Here is a 17,884-nt window from a genome sequence, read left to right as displayed (position 1 = left end):
TGTTCTTCTCCAACTAATTTCTCTGTTCTTTCTCTAACTCTGTCTATAAGTATCCTACCATACACTTTTCCTATTATACTAAGAAGACAAATGCCCCTATGATAGACTCACTATTGTAAAAAAAAAAAATAATGTTCTCTCTCTCTCTCTCTCTCTCTCTCTCTCTCTCTCTCTGCGAGTGTGAGTAAATATATATCTGTACACACACTTGCATATGAATATGTCATCCTTTCACAGATAAGGAAAACGTCAAGATCCGTAACGGTGGTGGTGGTGAGTGACGACCCAGCCTTCCTTGCCGCCTTCGCCGAGTGGTCTTTCAAGGGTCGCCTCCAGGTGTGGTCGACTAGGTTCCTTGTCCTCACCCGCCTTCCTCTCAACCGCCTCCTACATTTGCGCAGCACCCTGGCAAAGACCAACTCCATGCTTATCATCATAAACCATGAACCCTCTCCGAAGTAAGTCTTTTGTCATACATACTATTTTGCGTGTAATACTTAAGCATGGTTCTCAAATTGCTGATCATTAATTGCAGAAGGCTCAGAAATGAAAGAATATTGTAGAAGAAATCTTTATACATGACTTGATAAGCGTTCTACCCGTGTTACCACCTCGGGTCAGAAGGACAATTAAATACAAGTTATTTATTGGCTATTATGTGAAGTTGTGCGCTGTAGTTAGCCAGTAAAGTGCAGGTTAATGATTAGGGTTGAAAAAAGAGTGAGTTGGATGGAAAGGTGTGGGTGATATAGTATGAATGTGGTGGTGGTGGTTAGAGCGGCACGAGTATTCCCAGGCGGGAATGATGTGAAGATAGAGACTAATGTTGGGAATGTTAAATTTAAGTTATCTTTTACATCATCGATGTTAAGAGTGGTGTTTGAATAGGAAACTTGAAGCCATCTGAAGATGGGATCTCAGCATCCGAGCAGCCAGAAAGTTTTTCCTCGGGACATAAGTTTGCACCTGCATTTCTGATTTGACTCAAATTCAAGATGGAAAACACACAATCAAAGGAAGCCAGCCAACCTCACAACTCAAAACATTACCACTCTGCTCCCTTCGCAATGCGGGTGGAAAGTGAGCGGAGTGGTAATGTACTCATTTCATTTGTGAGGTTGGCTGCCTGGCTTTCTGTGTGGATAAAAAAGATACCTTATGAACGGCTTGAGCTGTCAACATGAAACTTTCAGGGAATTAAGATATGGCCAAAATCTTGGACGAGTTGAAAAATGGGCACTCTGGGTCAAGGTGAAGGTCGCCAAACGTCAACTATTTGACATTTGGCATCCTTTTTGGGTGACTCTGACCTTGACCCCGAGTGCCCATTTTCGATATCGTCTAAGATTTTGGCCATATCTTGATACCCTGAATGTTTCATGTTCATAGCTGAAGTTGTTCATGAGATATCTTGTTTTTCCTAACACAATGGCAGTCAGTCAACCTCACAACTGAAAACATTACCACTCTGCTCACTTCGCAACACGGGTGGTAAAAAGTGGCATGAGTGCAGAAGATTATGCACGACGAGCTGGGATGACGGTGTTGGTGAAACAGGGTGGAGCACACAAACAACAAAAATTAAGCACACATAGTGCCCATGTATCTCATGTCTTAAGACACAAGTGACAAATCGTGTAAACAAGTGCATCAAACATCACAACATGCGTCAAGAAATGAAAAGACCGAACTTGATTAAAGACAATAATGAACGACATCAAGCGTTCAGTGAGTTATTTCTTATATTTCTTAAATTCACTTAACTGTTAACCTAGAGAAGAGAGCGACTTTTTAATAGGGGAAAGGACAAATTGTGTGTGTTTAACTATTCTGTCACATAACTGTATAGCCATACAAGCCAATGGATCTCTCTGTGGGACAAGAGTAGGCAAATACATAGGACAAGGGAAGATCCACTACATTACGTTTAAATAATCAGAATACACATGATTAATAACTGTGATGCTTGTGAAACATGTGGACTGTGAGAGCTACGAGGAAAGTTAAATGGAGTCTCCGGTGCTAAGACGGTATGGAAAAGGTATAAGAAGGAGCTTTGCAAAGTGAATTATTCTTTGAGTGATACTAAGATGTTCTTAGGCTAGGCTGAGAAGTTATGAACTACATCACTGGGCATTTCGATGTTAACCTCTTGAATCCCACTACGTATTATAGTAGAAATTCACACCACATTCAGACGGTAGTTTAGGGGGATACACATCAGATTGGAGGGCTTCCTAACATGAAGAATATTGCCACTGAACATCCCTTTATTGTCCTCTTAAATCCCTTGACGTACTATAGTAGTATACTTACATTACCGTTACACGGTAGCTTAGGAGATACACATCAGATTGGAGGGCTTATTAACATAAAGAAAACTGCCACTGGGCTTTCCGTAATTAACCTCTTAAATCCCACGACGTATAATAGTAGTACACTCACATTACCGCCAAACGGTAGCTTAGGAGATACATATCATACTGGAGGACTTCCCAACATGAAGAAAATGGTCTGATTATTGGTAGAGCAGAATACAAGAGATGCCACATCATCGTATACATGAACTGTTCATTACTGTCTATGTTCCTTTTCTGATATCTGTTTACTCGGTATACAAAGTGGACATCTTCAAAGGGATGGAAGAAAGTAATAAGATAGATTCGATATGTATAAAGGATAAAGTCTTCAGTTCACCCTTTAACTGCAAAGTGTCAGAGGATATCCCAAGGGAGAAAATATACACACCCAACACGTAAAAAAAAAAAAAAATGAAATAAAATATCAAGATTCCTATGGAAAAGCATAAAAATATATATTAATTTTCGCAGCTTTTGCTTCTGTATGGCCAGACACCTCAATCTTGGAAGGGATGAACAGAAACAAATCACCTACACTTCGTCTTTTACTTTGTCCTGTAGCTCCCATCCCTTTAATTTAAACACCCCACTCTTATAACTATCTATTCCCTCCCTTCCCCCCCTTCAGCTAAGAAGACAAAGTTCTGTTCAGCTTTCGGAACCTCACTGCAGCCAAAGAATTAAGTATTTGTATTTACTTTCGAAGGTGCAGCGTGTTTGTGGAGTTGCCCTACAGCTCGGGAGACTCACAGCCACAGACGGTTGCCTGGTGGACTCCCTCACGTGGTCTGGCTCCCACCTTCCTCCTCCCACTTTTTCCCGACAAGTTTTACAGGTAAGCGTACTGACTGCGTTCTCTTCATTATTAGGCTTTTACCTAAATTAGAGAAGAAACTAGCGGCAGCTGATTTCAGTAACAAATTTACCTTTTCAATAAACTGATGTCTTTATTTTTTATACCTTCAGGCAAATTTATTCACCTTAGGGGTTGCACTTTGGTGTAAAGAGGCCAGTAAGAAAGCTATAACTGTCTCTTCTACGAGGAACTCAGCAAATTTCTCCTAAACAAGATAAAAATGCATCGGAATGAGTAAGTGAATAACTTAGAATAAAAACTGGTGGCAATACCACCAGGGTCTTGTGTAGCGGATAACTGTGAAAAAGGCGACAATATAAAGAACAAAACTCGATAATACAATAAGATAAAGGGTAAAAGTAAGACACTAAAACCATTAAACATTAAATCTTACTAAGGATTTTGGGTGCCTCCACAAAGAAGAACGTTCCATCTGTCATAGCACAGGCATAATCTCCAAGCACCTACGAAAGACGGTACAATCCCTCACCCACTATCGTGCTTTGAGCCTCCTGGAGATGACAGTCATAAAATACAAATGGACGTCATCAGTGTGAACGTGCTCTAACGAAGTTCCCAGCTTTATTCAGATAAATTTAAAATCATTAAGGAATAACCATTATACACATTCTTGTCACTAAAGACGTATTCTTTCAGCTTAGGAGACTTTTTCTTCTTTAAGACCTTTGAGATGTCTTAGTACTGCATTTGACAGGCTTGAAGGCAAAGTGGTGGAAAAGATGGAATAGGAGAGAACTCTTGTGTATAATAATGTAAGTCCAATTATGAGGAAAATATTTGTGCCGCTGGAGGCCATTAGTTTAGATTATATGTGAGAAACTGGTCAGGGGTTCTAAGGGGAATGTAAGGATATTAAACATAGACTTCCATAATAACTCTTGTAACCGATAGCCATATATCTGAAGCATATATATCAAACTGGTGACAAGATTTTAAAGGTAGATAAGGACTTGAAACATTTGGTTGGACATGAGAAATATTGATCCTTTTCCTTAATGTCCCTTGCACAGCAGAGCCATAAAACTAAGTTTTCCCCTTCAGATTGGCAATGGGCCCGCGTCTGCTGGTGGCTCTTGTTCCAAATTCGGTGTTCAAAACAAAGGTGGTCCACGACCCTGACGCGCCTGGGGGGAGGCGGGTCATCATCTTGAGCCCTGGAGTCACACTGCTCGAAACTGTGTCAGAGGCTATGAACTTTACGTAGGAGATCTGACATGCAATCAAGTGTGTGTAAGCGACTGTGAGTGTGACGGTGACTGTGACTGGGCTGTGTGCTTGAGTGTGAGTATGAGCGTGAGTATCAGCGTGAGTGTAAGACTGTGTACGAGGAATGTAGGATGTTTCGGCCACGGATGCTTGGGCCATAGGCCACCGACCTAGGATGTTTTGAAGTGTGAAGTGTTGTGAACATTATCTAACCAAACCAAACCAACCTATGCCCAAAACGTCGTTGGATGGTGCCCCATGGCTCAAACGTCCGTGGCCAAAACATGTCTGCACAGTGTGTGCGTGTTCTTACCTAATTGTTCCTACCTAATTGTATCTTTACAGGAATGAGTCAAGCTCGTACTGTCCCGTGTCTTAAATCATATTTATCATATATATCCTTAAATTTGTGAATTGTTTTGGCACATACTATTTCATTCGGTAGTGCATTCCACTGATCAATTGCTCTGTTTGGGAAATTGAATTTCCTTACGTCTTTATCACCTCTTTTATGCAGTTTTTTGCAGTGTCCTCTTGCTGATGCTTCCCCATATGTTAAGTAATCATTTATGTCTGTTTTCTCCTTCCCTGATATGCATTTATATAGCATTATCATGTCACCTCTTTTCCTTCTCTCCTGTAGTGTTGGTAGATTCAGTTTATTTAGTCTTTCTTCGTAGCTTAGATCCTTTAAGCTTGGTATCCATCTTGTAGCGGCCCTTTGAACTTTTTCAATCTTGTCTATGTGTTTCTTGAGATGAGGACTCCAGACTACTGATGCATACTCCAGAGTTGGTCTGATGAATGATGTTATTATCCTTCTTAGCATGTCTTCATTTATGTATGTGAATGCTATTCTCATATTTGCAAGCAGTACATACATGTTCCGTACCTTCTCACTGATGTGGTCAGCCGGAGATAGTCTGTTATTGATAATCACACCTAGGTCTTTCTCTCTTTCTGATGTGTGTAGGGTTTTATTTCCTAACTTATAATCCCAATCAAGTCTTTTTCCACTTTTACCAAACTTGATTACATGACACTTGTCCACATTGAATTCCATTTGCCATGTGTGTGTGTGTGTGTGTGTGTGTGTGTGTGTGTGTGTGTGTGTGTGTGTGTGCGTGTGTGTGTGTGTGTGTGTTAAAAAAATGGCAGTAATCCATTGTTCCTTTCCTATAGAAATACTTAAGTATTATAGATGGATGCACATGAAAACACCCACATATCAGCAGGTTGAACTGTTTCAGAAACCTTCAGTTTCAACAAACAAATTTAATGTGTCTTACATTTTATGTTCACGTGTGTTTTCTTTTATTTAAATGTTGACATGGAATCAAGTGAAAAAAAACATCATCATCATGATCATTATCATTCTGTCCGTAATTCCCACGAAAGAGTTGAGGTGAAATAGTATTCAGAAACTATTAAACAGAAACCACAAAAGTAGAACTGCCACATAGCTTTGGCAATGAAATGAAGAACACCAATATTGACATTTTGAAACCTATGAATTAAAAAATACACATATATTTTTGAATGTTTATTTGTAAACGAGTTTCAGATATGCCTGTGAAATAAGCCTTCCCATGACAACCAAATTAAAAATGTGATGCCACACCTTTGGCAAGTGTTTCTTCTCACATACTTCCTTCATCCAATTTGATCCTTTATCAGTTTCTTCGTTTTTCTCAGCGTCCTTACATCGTTTCCGTGCTTGGACACACGCTCCATCTAAATTACTCGAAATGCTGAAACAAACATTGATCAACATTTTTGAATCTTGATGCCGAATATGCTGCAAACATGTCCTTAGCAATTTCTCATGACAAATTTCGTGGCAACAGCTTCAGCATGTTCGAAGCTGACATGCAGCCCACACAGATCCACGTCTGTAGCAGTGCTTCCACAATATCAGCAGGAGAAATTCTGTTGCTTGCTGCAGCTGTCTCAGTGGTGATTTGTGGGCATTTAAAAAAAAAAAAAAAACGTCTGGGCGAGTATTAAGTATGCCCATCATGAAGTGGTAGAAGTGAGCAGACATACAGCAGTGTAATCAGTGATATATTACCTGACGATACTGGATTTGTGTTGCGCAAGTATGTGAGAGTAGTTTGTTCATTATGTTTTTTTAATGGAATTTCAGCATCCAATGCAGTGCGTGGTTTATGTTTGTTCAGCAGGAAGCTCTGGCTATTGAAGCACACGATAAGCCCCTATATACGTCCATAAATCCAGCCATGATTATCTGTATTTTTACTCTGTCTTTCACTGGAACTGTCTGATCAAAATATCGATCTTCTTCATGACATCAGCACGATCCACCAACAGCGTATCACTGATGTCGTTGTATGTGTCTAATTTCTTAATCTCGTGTTTGTATTCTGAGTCTGTCAGATCTCAGAAAACACAATGTGCCTGTAAAGTTCTATTAATTACAACACGTGGTACCTGACCGACTTCATAATGTTGAGGCAATCTCCACTCATCATCTGTGGTATTTAGTGAACTATCTAGTCAGGTACAGTACAGTCATAAAAACTATCGTTATTCTTCAGAGCTATGCACTATGACACAACGACGAAGTGTTATGGAATGACGGGCTGGAAAGTTTATACCGCAAACCCGTCAATGTCGGTTATGTGAGACACAGATATTATAATTTGTGCTAGGGGTAACAAAAGCTAATTAGATCGTCTGGCCTCTGTGCATTGAGACAATATGTTTTATTACCCGGCACCGAATTCATTAAAACAGAGTGGTGCAGAGTCGGCAACGCATATGCAGACAGGCAATGAGTATGTGCATTCATGCCAGACGTATGGTAGTAATTCAGCCGATGCAAGCCACGTTAGTAATTTTCAGTGTAATAATGGTATATATTGCTTTCCCCATAAAATAAATTTTGAGTAGAAGGAAAACAATAATACGTGCCCAGTCTCATTGCTTTAATATTCTGTATACCCACCCCCTGATTCCAAAACAGCCTCTAGACGTCGACGCATGTATGCCACTAACTGAGGCATCCAACTGAAGCGTTTAACCACCCATCTAAAACAAACATATGAACTCATGGACACCTACTACTTTATCATAAAAAAAAAGTCGATGCCTATAGATTTAATGCACTTCAAAATAATTTATTTGTTGTATTCAATGATAATAAGTGTTGAATAGTAGGAAAATAATAAACGTGGCAAGTTTCATTATTAATCCCCGTCGGGGCGCTCAGGGTAACGCAAACACGTCCTATATATTTCCCCACCACATGACTCATTCTTGTTCATTATTCCAACTCTTGTAATGGGATTGTGATATAGCAACACTAGATAGGGGAGGGGCGTACAGCAAGGGCCCGCCACATAGCCCGGACAACGTTCGTTTCTCAACGAACATAGCTGGGGGTAACGATAATTTTTCTCATGACTGTACATTCATGCCCAATGCAGAAAACGTCCACGTCAGAGTTACCAACGTGCTTCCAAACGGTGTTATGAACGTGTTCATGACAATGGTGCTTCTAACATGCATGCAGACTTAATCATGTCAATGTTTTGTACATACTCCAAGCACATGTGTCGAGCCCGGGTATCTGGGCACACATTTACCATATTCATTGACCCTCTTGGTGTTCACTTCTCCTATGGTCTTATCATGTGTGTGAATGGTGAGCATCTCTACCTATTGCCTAAGAGGCTATTGTGTAAGAATACTGTGTCAAACTCAAAACCATGAATTGCTAATCAGTGTCCTTACTGTCTAACATTAGCGTGTGGGTGACTCACACACACACACACACACACACACACACACACACACATACATGCACGCGCGTGCGCTTCGACACTCATCATTGTTATATATATATACTGCATATATGATATTAATGTGGATGTGATGCTGGAATCATTCCCTGTCACTGACTTTGCAGATACGACTATGTGACTCCAGCCGACAGAGCGTGGGGAGTGGAACAGCCTGACGGGTCATGGACCGGCATGATAGGAATGTCAGTGCGGGAAGTAGGTCCATTTACGGCCTTGCATGATTGTGTATCGGATGTGGATTAAATCACTTTATTTCCCTAATATTTTGCCATTTAATAAAATCGTTGAAGATCATGTTGACTAACCTGGTATTAGAGATGCAAACACAGACTGAAAGGTGGATAGATAGAAAGATAAAACGACCAGACAGAAAACGGACAAAAAGTCATCAGAGACTGATTTTATAAAATGTTGATAAGAAGATATGTTTGATTTGAAGGTACCTGACAGGATTGCACTTCAGATACTAGTTAACTCTTTATTTCAGGAAGTGGAGATCAGCCTTGGCATCTTTACCATCACTGCCGCGAGAGCCAAGGTAGTGGACTTAACCTTCCCCGTCGACATCATATCCAACAGGATGATCGTGGGTCGTGGCAAGCCTGAGGTGAACCCCTGGAGTTTCCTACAGCCCCTGGGTCCTCGTGTTTGGTCAGCGCTTCTTACGGTTTTGTTGGGGGTCCTTGCAGTAATAACAATATTTCCCTCCTGTCTACAAACTCTGCCTTGTCATTGCACAGGGCGAATGGTGAAGGCATCCAGCTGCGTTCGAGTGCTGTTACAACAAGGTAAGACCTCCAGCTTCTCCTATATGTTATGGTGGAAGTTGTCAGTTTTAGGGTAGAATTGCCATCCTACAACCATATGTGGTCGTACAGATATATTGGACTGTTGATCAAGGCATCTAAATGCATTCGGTTGGTCCCTTCCAACAAAGTTATAACAACAATATCTCATTACTTGCACTGTTGCATCAGGGTTTTCTACTTCCGTGTCTTAATTATAACATCTCATTCCCAGCATTTTGTTTTGTTTTTATATCACGTGGTTTCAGGGATAATAGTAGGTATCATGAATACCTATAATATTTATCACATATATGTATGCAGTTGTTAATTATTAAAAAAAAAATTCTATAACCAAATTAAATTACTGAAAGAGCCATCCCTCATGAAAACACTCTAGGTATGGGTTCGTAGGAAATATTGGGAACTGTTATTCACACTGTTTGGAGTCCTAAGATCTTAATTACAAAGAAATTTCTCGTTGTGCTGTAAAGTTCCTTAATGAGTTGTAAGCCAGCCTTGATTAATGGTTATTACTCAGCAGTGTAGTGGAACAAAACTTGTGATAAAATTTGTAGTAAAGTATCCAAAAGAAAACATTTCCGATAGCACTTCCGAATATGATATATCATTTGCTTAAATAATAATGACATATCACGTTGGTTTGTCTGATGCCGATGGTTAACGGTTGAATACATCACAATGAATATCCATACAAATATTGCCAATTTTTATTAGGTTCTTTATTTACCATTCATGACAAACCCCAGCACTCTAAGGAATGTTGGTATGTACGGAGGGTACATGAGGACCAAAAAAGTATTTTAATGCATATATACGGCAAAAATAATCCTCATATGTATGGTTACAAAGACAGTAATGAAACACAATACAGTACCACATAAGAGAACTATCAAAATAACTCAGTTATACCTTAATCTGGAATAAATTCAAGTGCTTATTTCAGATGTCAGCCCTGTCAGGACATGGTGGGTATGGGAGCGTGTACTGTTGGGTGTGTGGATGCTGACAACTGTGGTGCTGACACGTAGCTATACAGGCAACCTGGTGTCCCTCCTGGCCGTCAGATACATCCCAATGCCTATACAGTCTCTCAGGGACGTGGTCAATAACCCTATTACATTTTTAGTGGAGAAGGGATCTAGTCAGGCTGACACTATTCAGGTTAGTAGTTACCCCATGAAGGGTAACGGAGTAGCATATAACGTCATTGGCATCGATGTTTTTCTTGGCTCACTCAGTCAACGGACCTACTGCGATTGTGGCAAGACGCGGACATATTCCGAGGTAAATTGTCTGATCATGCAGGCCAAGACAGAGAAAATTAAACATATTTTGCATCAGACTTACTGAAGGAGACAATGAGAAGCCATATGGCAACAACCCGAACGGAGTATACGGGTTATTGTTCCAATTCTAATATAAACTAACACTGTTGGGGAATTTATGTCACAGTATGTTTGGTTCTGGGGTAACTGTAGAGAACCTATATAAATAACACTTTAAGACTTTCATTCCGTTACTTCCAGACGGTTAAGATTGGTGCTTTCCAAGAAATACATGATCGAGCACATTACGTTAAAATATGTGCAGTTATAGCCTAGTATAGGTGGGCCTTAAAAGTACAACCTTTAAGACAGTCATTGTGCCACTTTCAGACGGCTGAGAGTGGCGTTTTCCGCGACATAAATAATCTGCAGAAGGAAGGCAGATTTCAAACCTTCGACACCTCTGAGGTGATGAAGAACCTGGATGTCAAAGTGAGGAGGGGGGACCACACCCTAATACACGTGGAGGACATGACCAAGATGATGATGGCACGGGACTTTTCAGTGACAGGTGAGTTAGAGAGAGAGAGAGAGAGCCTGTGTGTGTGTGTGTGTGCATCATGAATTTGCCCTTACAATGACATATCTATGACAGGTGATGGTCTAGGGACCCACCTAAGCTTCAAAAAATGGCTCAGCAAAGGACAAAAAAGGTCATCTTACTTAACCCAATTGCTGTTGAAGAAAACCATTGCATTTTCTTATTTTTAATTATATTTTTGGAGACGCCAGACAGTTTTTAGGTTGACCTTGACCTGGAAATATACTTGTGATCCTTTGATATTTACGATTAAGAAAATGGACCCCATAAGAAAAGAACTGTAGTCAGCATTATTCCGAGAAAATGTTTGGCACTTTCAACATCAGTTCGGCTAGTGTTTGTTGACCATGATTACATTATTTATCATCTACTATTGTACGATATTTTTTCTTCCAATATCCTAAGATCGCTGGCAGATATACTGGGAAGGTCATATAGCATATTCATGGCACTAATTTTGCCAATATTTAACTATTTTCTTGGTGTCAACAGGAAAGTGTGACTTCTATCTAGCACGTGAGGAGTTCCTAACCGCGATGGGTGCCATGGCGGGGCCCAAGGACAGCCCACTCATCAACGCCGTCAGCCGCAGGTCAGCTGTCATACATCAGTTGTATCTGCTTGATCTGGTAAGTTACTCCTGAGGTGATTAACATCATTCGGCTTTATCAAGATTAATATTTAAAAAGTTTATTTGGATGAATAGGTTATCAGTTAGCTATTCTGTTTTTACCTTAACTTGGCCTAAAATTGCCATCTCTGCATTCTGAATCCGGAATTGTAATTGTTGCTTATCATTAGAATTGTGCTGGTCATGAAGTAGTTATGTGAACAAAGCTACAAAAGGACGAAAATCTGGGCCAAGTTAAGATGAAAAGTTTATGGTAACATATTCATAATCACGTGTTTCCAGGATCATAACAGTGAGAGAAGCAGGTATGTACGACCACTGGACCAACAGCTACACCCCCAACATGACCACCTGCCTCAACCCACCCACAACCATGGCCGTCAGATCCTCAATAAGCCTCTCCAATATATGGGTAACTTCCTCACTGTGCTTTCGTGAAACATACTTTCCACTCATTCATTCATCCATCTATCTATCTGTAGTTCCATTCATCTCTCCATCCACGTATCCATCCATCCACGTCTCTCTCTCTCTTTCTCTCTCTCTCTCTCTCTCTCTCTCTCTCTCTCTCTCTCTCTCTCTCTCTCTCTCTCTCTCTCAGTCCACACTGAGCCATGGCGAGGTGCGGACGTCTCTACCTGCCTTTCTTAGTCAGACCTCATTTTGGCATTCGAAGCAGAGAATGCAGGGGCTTCGGGAGGGGCCCCTGCAGGGGCTTCGGGAGGGGCCCCCTTACCACTACCTCCCATGCTTAATTCGTTGACGACCTCTGAACCGCTTATGGACACTTCTCTTAATGAACACTTACCAACTACATCAACTATACCTACCGACTACCATACTACACCCGCCGTCACTGTCTCAGTTGCTCCCCCTGTATCCAACCCTTCCAACATTGCCACTCTACAACCTTACGAACCCTTCTCTGCCTCGACACCGAGCTCTTCTGTTTCAAATCTCCACCACCCAAAGTCCACTGCTACTGTTTTTTCCTCATGCATTCGTCCTTCCATTTTATCTAAAACCAGTCATTTATTTTCATCTTCTTTATTTGACCCCCAGAACTGGTCCAAATATTTCACCATTCCCCCTCATGCTCCTCTAGCCTCAGATGATTTGGAGTGCCATCTACTTTTACTCTGTCATGTTGGGAAGGATATGACATTTCGTTCCCTACGTGATGGGTCTCGTATAGTTACTGTTCAGAATAAAGCCCAGGCTAATGCCATGACTACCTTATTAGATAACTCTGGCGCTCCCATTCCGGCTTCCAGGGATTTACGCCTAAATTCTGTTGTTGGTACTGTTGCTGTCCCCCCATATGTACGATTAGGTGACAGGGAATTTTCTGACTGTTCGTCACATATCCAAGCTGCCCTTCAGGAGTTGGGGCATGATGTTCAGTCTGTCCTATGTTACACCATTCCACCGAGAGGAAACCGTACACGTCCAGTTAATATAGCTAAGGTCACGTTTGATTCACGATCTCTCCCTGACTATGTGATTATTGGTGGCATTAAGTTATCAGTGAGAGAGTATATTGATTCTCCTCGACAGTGCCGATCATGTTGGCGCTATGGCCATCCCAGTAAGTGGTGTTGCTCCGTGGCTGTTTGCCCCAGGTGTGCTCAGCCTGATCATGCCGAAGCAAACTGCCCTGCTGTTGCATGTCGTTGTCCCAATTGTGGAGGTGGCCATCCCGCCTACGTACGTTCTTGTCCCACATACCTATTTGAGTGCGAGGTTTCTCGTACTCTTGCCAGTGATCCAATGTCACTTAGGGAGGCCCGCCAGATTATCTAAAGTATGGGATTTGATGATTGTTCCACGTATGCAGGCCGTATTCGTTGGTCGGTCAGGACCCCTACCTGCTCCTCGACCCCTGCTCCTAGTACAGCTTCACATGTAGCAGCATTGACTTCCTCTGTCGCCACAACTGTCCCCTCGACCCCTTCGCCCGATGCCCAGAATTGTCCACCTTCTGCCTCAACGACTTTGTCTATAGATGGCCAATTGCCTATGGCCACCAACGGAGTTCACGCTCAGCCTGCCATGTTCAGTTGATCCTTGTTTGTTCCAACGAAACAATCTCTCCGCCTTCCCTGTCATGTCCCCCCTTCCCCTGCTTCATACTCCAGTAAACAGCCTTCTAACCACCGTTCTGGTACTACTCGAATCCCACATTTTCACCCTACCTCATCCTCGTCCTTTGCCCTTCGCTTGCGGCCTGGTTTTTCCTGGACAACAACACCTCCCTCTCTAAACAGTCTGAAACGGCAGTGTTCGCCGCCTGTGTGTGTTTCTTGACCCACCAAGTCTAGTATGGGGATATCATCTGTCAGAAGTTCTACTCAAAATTTGTGTCTCCCCTCAACACCAGTTGTTTCGGGGTGTTCTTCAAGGGTCATGCAGACATGCGTGGAGGTACATCCAGTGACAGATCCCCTACCACCTACCGGTACTCCTGTTCCTCCCTCCCCTAATCCGTCGATAACTCCCTCCCTTTCTGTTGTTCCCAATGACGCTCCTCCAGTCATTTTACCTTCCCCCACTTCTATTCCTTCCCCCATACTATCCTGTCGCGAACTGTGATTGCCCCTCCCTGGTTATTGTGTTCCACAATTAGTTTCTGATGTCGTTGGTTTTACCTTTATTTTTTAGTGCTTTTATATTTGTTTTATTGGATTTTATTTTATTTTATCTGTTAGTATTATGGCTTCCCTACTTCAGTGGAATATTCAAAGTTTTAATATGAATCGCTTTGAACTTAGATGCCTCCTTGCCAAGTATTGCCTATTGGTTGTGAGTCTCCAAGAAACCCATCTTTCCATCCCTCCTGCTCAAACCCCAGGTTATGTTTTCATTAGTACGCCTTCTTCGATTTCTGAATCATCGATCCTCATTCACAGTACAGTCCCCCATGAACCTTCTTCAGTTTCTTCGTCACTTAAGTGCACTATAGTGAGGGTCTTCTTCCATCGCTGGATTACTATTATTTCACTCTATTTGTCACCTTCCTTCCCCATAGATTTCCCCGAGCTTTCACGTCTTTTATCACTTGTGCCTCCGCCTATATTGCTACTGGGCGACATCAATTGCAGGCATCCCTCATGGGGTGATAATGCCATTTCTACTAGAGGCCGCCTACTTGATTTTTTTCTGTCTAATCACGATCTCCACATTCTTATTTCTGGCTCATTTACACATCATGATCCTCGCACTCATACATTTTCTTGTCTTCATATTTCTATTTGCTCACCATCTCTGTCTTTAGATTTTACCTGGTCTGTACTGGATACCTGTCTGGTTAGCGATCACTTTCCCATTTTACTCACTAGTTCATCCTATTCACCTGTTCTTCGTCCCCCGCGCTGGCATTGTGACCATGCGAAATGGGATGAGTTCTCTTCATTTTTCCACTCACTTTTAGTCCCCTCTTCCGACCCAAGCGTGAATGATATAGTTGCCTATTTTACTGACTTGGTGCTGGCCGCCTCATTGGAATCCATTCCCCAGACTACACGCCCCTTTGCGTCCAAATGCATTCCATGGTGGTCCCCTGATTGTACTAGAGCCCTTCGGATCAAAAGGGCTTGATGGAGAACTTACCGACGAAGAATGCATACTCCAGGCCGCCAATCTGCCTTCCTTGCATTTAAACGGGCTGGTGCCATTTTGCGTAGGACAATAAAGGCTGCCAGAAAGGCAAGTTGGTCATCTTACGTGTCCAATGTCACGTCTTCCACGCCAGTTACTGTCCTGTGGAATCATATTCACAAAATTTCAGGCAAATACTCTCCCCCACCAGCTCCAGTACTTCACGTCGATGGTGAGTCTGTTGCTGATCCTTCTAGGGTTGCAAATATACTGGGAGACCATTGCAGTGAGATCAGCAAAGGAGTCCATCTCTCTCAGGAGTTCCATCACTATAAACACGAGGTTGAACGTACCCCAGTGTGTTTTACTCTATCATCTGCGGAGTCATATAATGTCCCATTTTCTATGTCCGAGCTTCTGTCTGGGATCCAGTCTTGTGGCAACACTTGTGAGGGCCCCGATGGTATTCATTACCAAATGATAAAACACATACCCCGACCAGCATTATCCTTTCTCCTGTCACTTTATAATACGATCTGGACAGATGGTGAGTTCCCTAACGCCTGGCGCACGACATATTTGCTTCCCTTTTTAAAACCTGGTAGGACCGGTCACTCTCCACAAGAGTGACCTATTGCTCTTGTCAGCTGCTTTGATAAGTTACTGGAATGGATGGTCAATGCTCGTTTGATGTGGTATTTAGAATCTAAGAATCTCCTTTCCAATTTTCAATATGGGTTTCATAAGGGGCGTAGTACTTTAGATCCCTTAGTGAAGCTAGAGTCTTATATCCGTCAGGCTTTTCGTTGTAAGCAATCAGTTCTCGGTGTCTTTTTTGATCTTGAGAAAGCATACGACACTTCATGGAAGCATCACATTCTCTGTACTTTAGTCCATTTTGGAGTAGTTGGTAATATGGGTGTTTTTCTCGACAATTTTTTGAAAGCTCGAACCTTTCGGGTGCGTGTTTCTGGCAGTTTACCGGCCACCTTTCCACAGGTGGAGGGCTTTCCAAAGGGGTGTGTTCTGAGTACGACTTTGTTCCTTGTTGCAATAAATGGTATTGTGTCTTCTCTTCCTCCTAGAGTCCATGCTTCCCTATATGTAGATGATTTAGCAATTTACATTGCTGATGCTGACCCTTCTCGTCTTGGTCAATGTATGCAGTCAGCTGTGAGTGTTGTGTCTTCACAGATCTCATCTTTTGTTATATTCACGGACTCCCTTAGTGCCCTTTTTAGCCTCCAGACCATTCCCGCAGCCAACCAACTTGTTCTTAAAATTCAGGAGTGGTTGTACAGGATTGCTACCAGGAAGAAAGTAGTCACCTTTTGTTGGGTTCCGTGCCATGTTGGTATTGCAGGACATGAGCAGGTGGATTTTTTGGCCAGGTCAGCAGCGTCTAACACATTATCCTCCAGCTGTCTCCCATTAGGTGACTTTTTTCCATCTCTCTCTTTGTCGCTTAAGCGTCGATGGCAATTGGAGTGGTCAGATTTTACTAATAATAAGCTGCGTTCCATTAAGCCCACTGTTTCGCCTTGGTCATTTTCCTCCTATCCTAACAGACGGTGGGAGACAACGTTAGCACGTTTGCGTTTAGGCCATGCCTGTCTTACACAGGGCTATTTGATGGCTGGTGGAGTACCTCCTCTTTGCTCCTACTGTCAGGTTCTACTTACTGTAGAGCATCTCCTACTGGACTGCCCTCGATACTCTGCTCAACGTCACCGTGCTTTCCCTTTCCTTGATAACTTACGCCATCCACATTCACTTGCTGATCTTCTAGGTGAATCCACCCACGTTTCGGTTACCGCTCTCATATCCTTTTTGTCACGTATCTGTATGCTTTCCTCCATATGATTGCTTTACCTGACCGATATCAATGATTTCTTCTTTAGTGCCATATGACCTTTGCTGCCTGGCACTAGTTTTCCTATTTAATCAATCTCTCTCTCTCTCTCTCTCTCTCTCTCTCTCTCTCTCTCTCTCTCTCTCTCTATTCATATATATTAAGTGAACCTGTAATACATGTACGAAATATGTTGCAGTTTCCTAAAAGTATATTCTCTCACATTGCAGGGAACACTGGTGGTTTACGTGGCTGGCCTGGCAATTAGTTTTCACGTGTTCTGCTTCGAGCTCATCTACTCACACCTCCGGTAATGGGTCTGTGATGAAGGATGTGAGGCTGTTGGAGTGGCAGAGTCGAATCAGTTATCCACCGGCATTTGGGGTTTCACATTGCAAGTTACTGACCAGGTTGTGTACTAGATATTTTGGAGCCTGAATTTCAAAAGTTGCGAGATCGAGTTTATAAGAAAAAAAGAACACAAAACTTAAATTTCCTCAACTCAAGGTCATTTTTATTTCTTTTTTGCTCTTCAAAAAAAAAAAAAAAATATTGAGAGAAGGATGATCTCGAGTTGGATTGGATACATTCTGAAACTCTTCTAATCTGAAGGAAACCGTCTAGAAATGGGAGAGACAAAATAGGTGGGTGGGGGAGGGGGAGGAGGAGGCCAAGGATGAGAAGGATTGATGGAGTGGAGAGGTATATGAGTGAGAGAAAGAGAGAGACAGGGGTGAGAGCTGGGAGCAGGGCAGTGAAATGGCGGGACACTTGGCGACATGGAGGTGATTTGTTTGTGGCCACTGCTTATGGGATTAAGGCATCTGGCAATAGATAGACAGATATTTCAGCCTTGCTG

The 17,884-nt window shown here is 42.2% G+C and overlaps 1 protein-coding gene across 1 annotated transcript; it reads left to right on the top strand.

The window, feature by feature from the left end:
* Nucleotides 1-4,285: 4,285 nt before the first annotated feature.
* Nucleotides 4,286-17,339, top strand: LOC145397017 (glutamate receptor-like). Its single transcript, XM_080270238.1, has 8 exons — nt 4,286-4,437; nt 8,375-8,465; nt 8,758-8,921; nt 10,039-10,240; nt 10,735-10,915; nt 11,438-11,537; nt 11,859-11,988; nt 17,256-17,339. The coding sequence occupies exons 1-8, from the start codon at nt 4,286-4,288 to the stop codon at nt 17,337-17,339; spliced, it is 1,104 nt and encodes a 367-aa protein (XP_080126364.1).
* Nucleotides 17,340-17,884: the final 545 nt, after the last annotated feature.

This window comes from Coenobita brevimanus, chromosome 40, assembly GCF_032717465.1.
Source record: "Coenobita brevimanus isolate Jiangsu-jjx chromosome 40, ASM3271746v2, whole genome shotgun sequence".
Lineage (NCBI taxonomy): Eukaryota > Metazoa > Arthropoda > Malacostraca > Decapoda > Coenobitidae > Coenobita > Coenobita brevimanus.
Note: the sequence above shows the minus strand (reverse complement) of the source record. Positions and strands in the feature narration are given on the sequence as shown.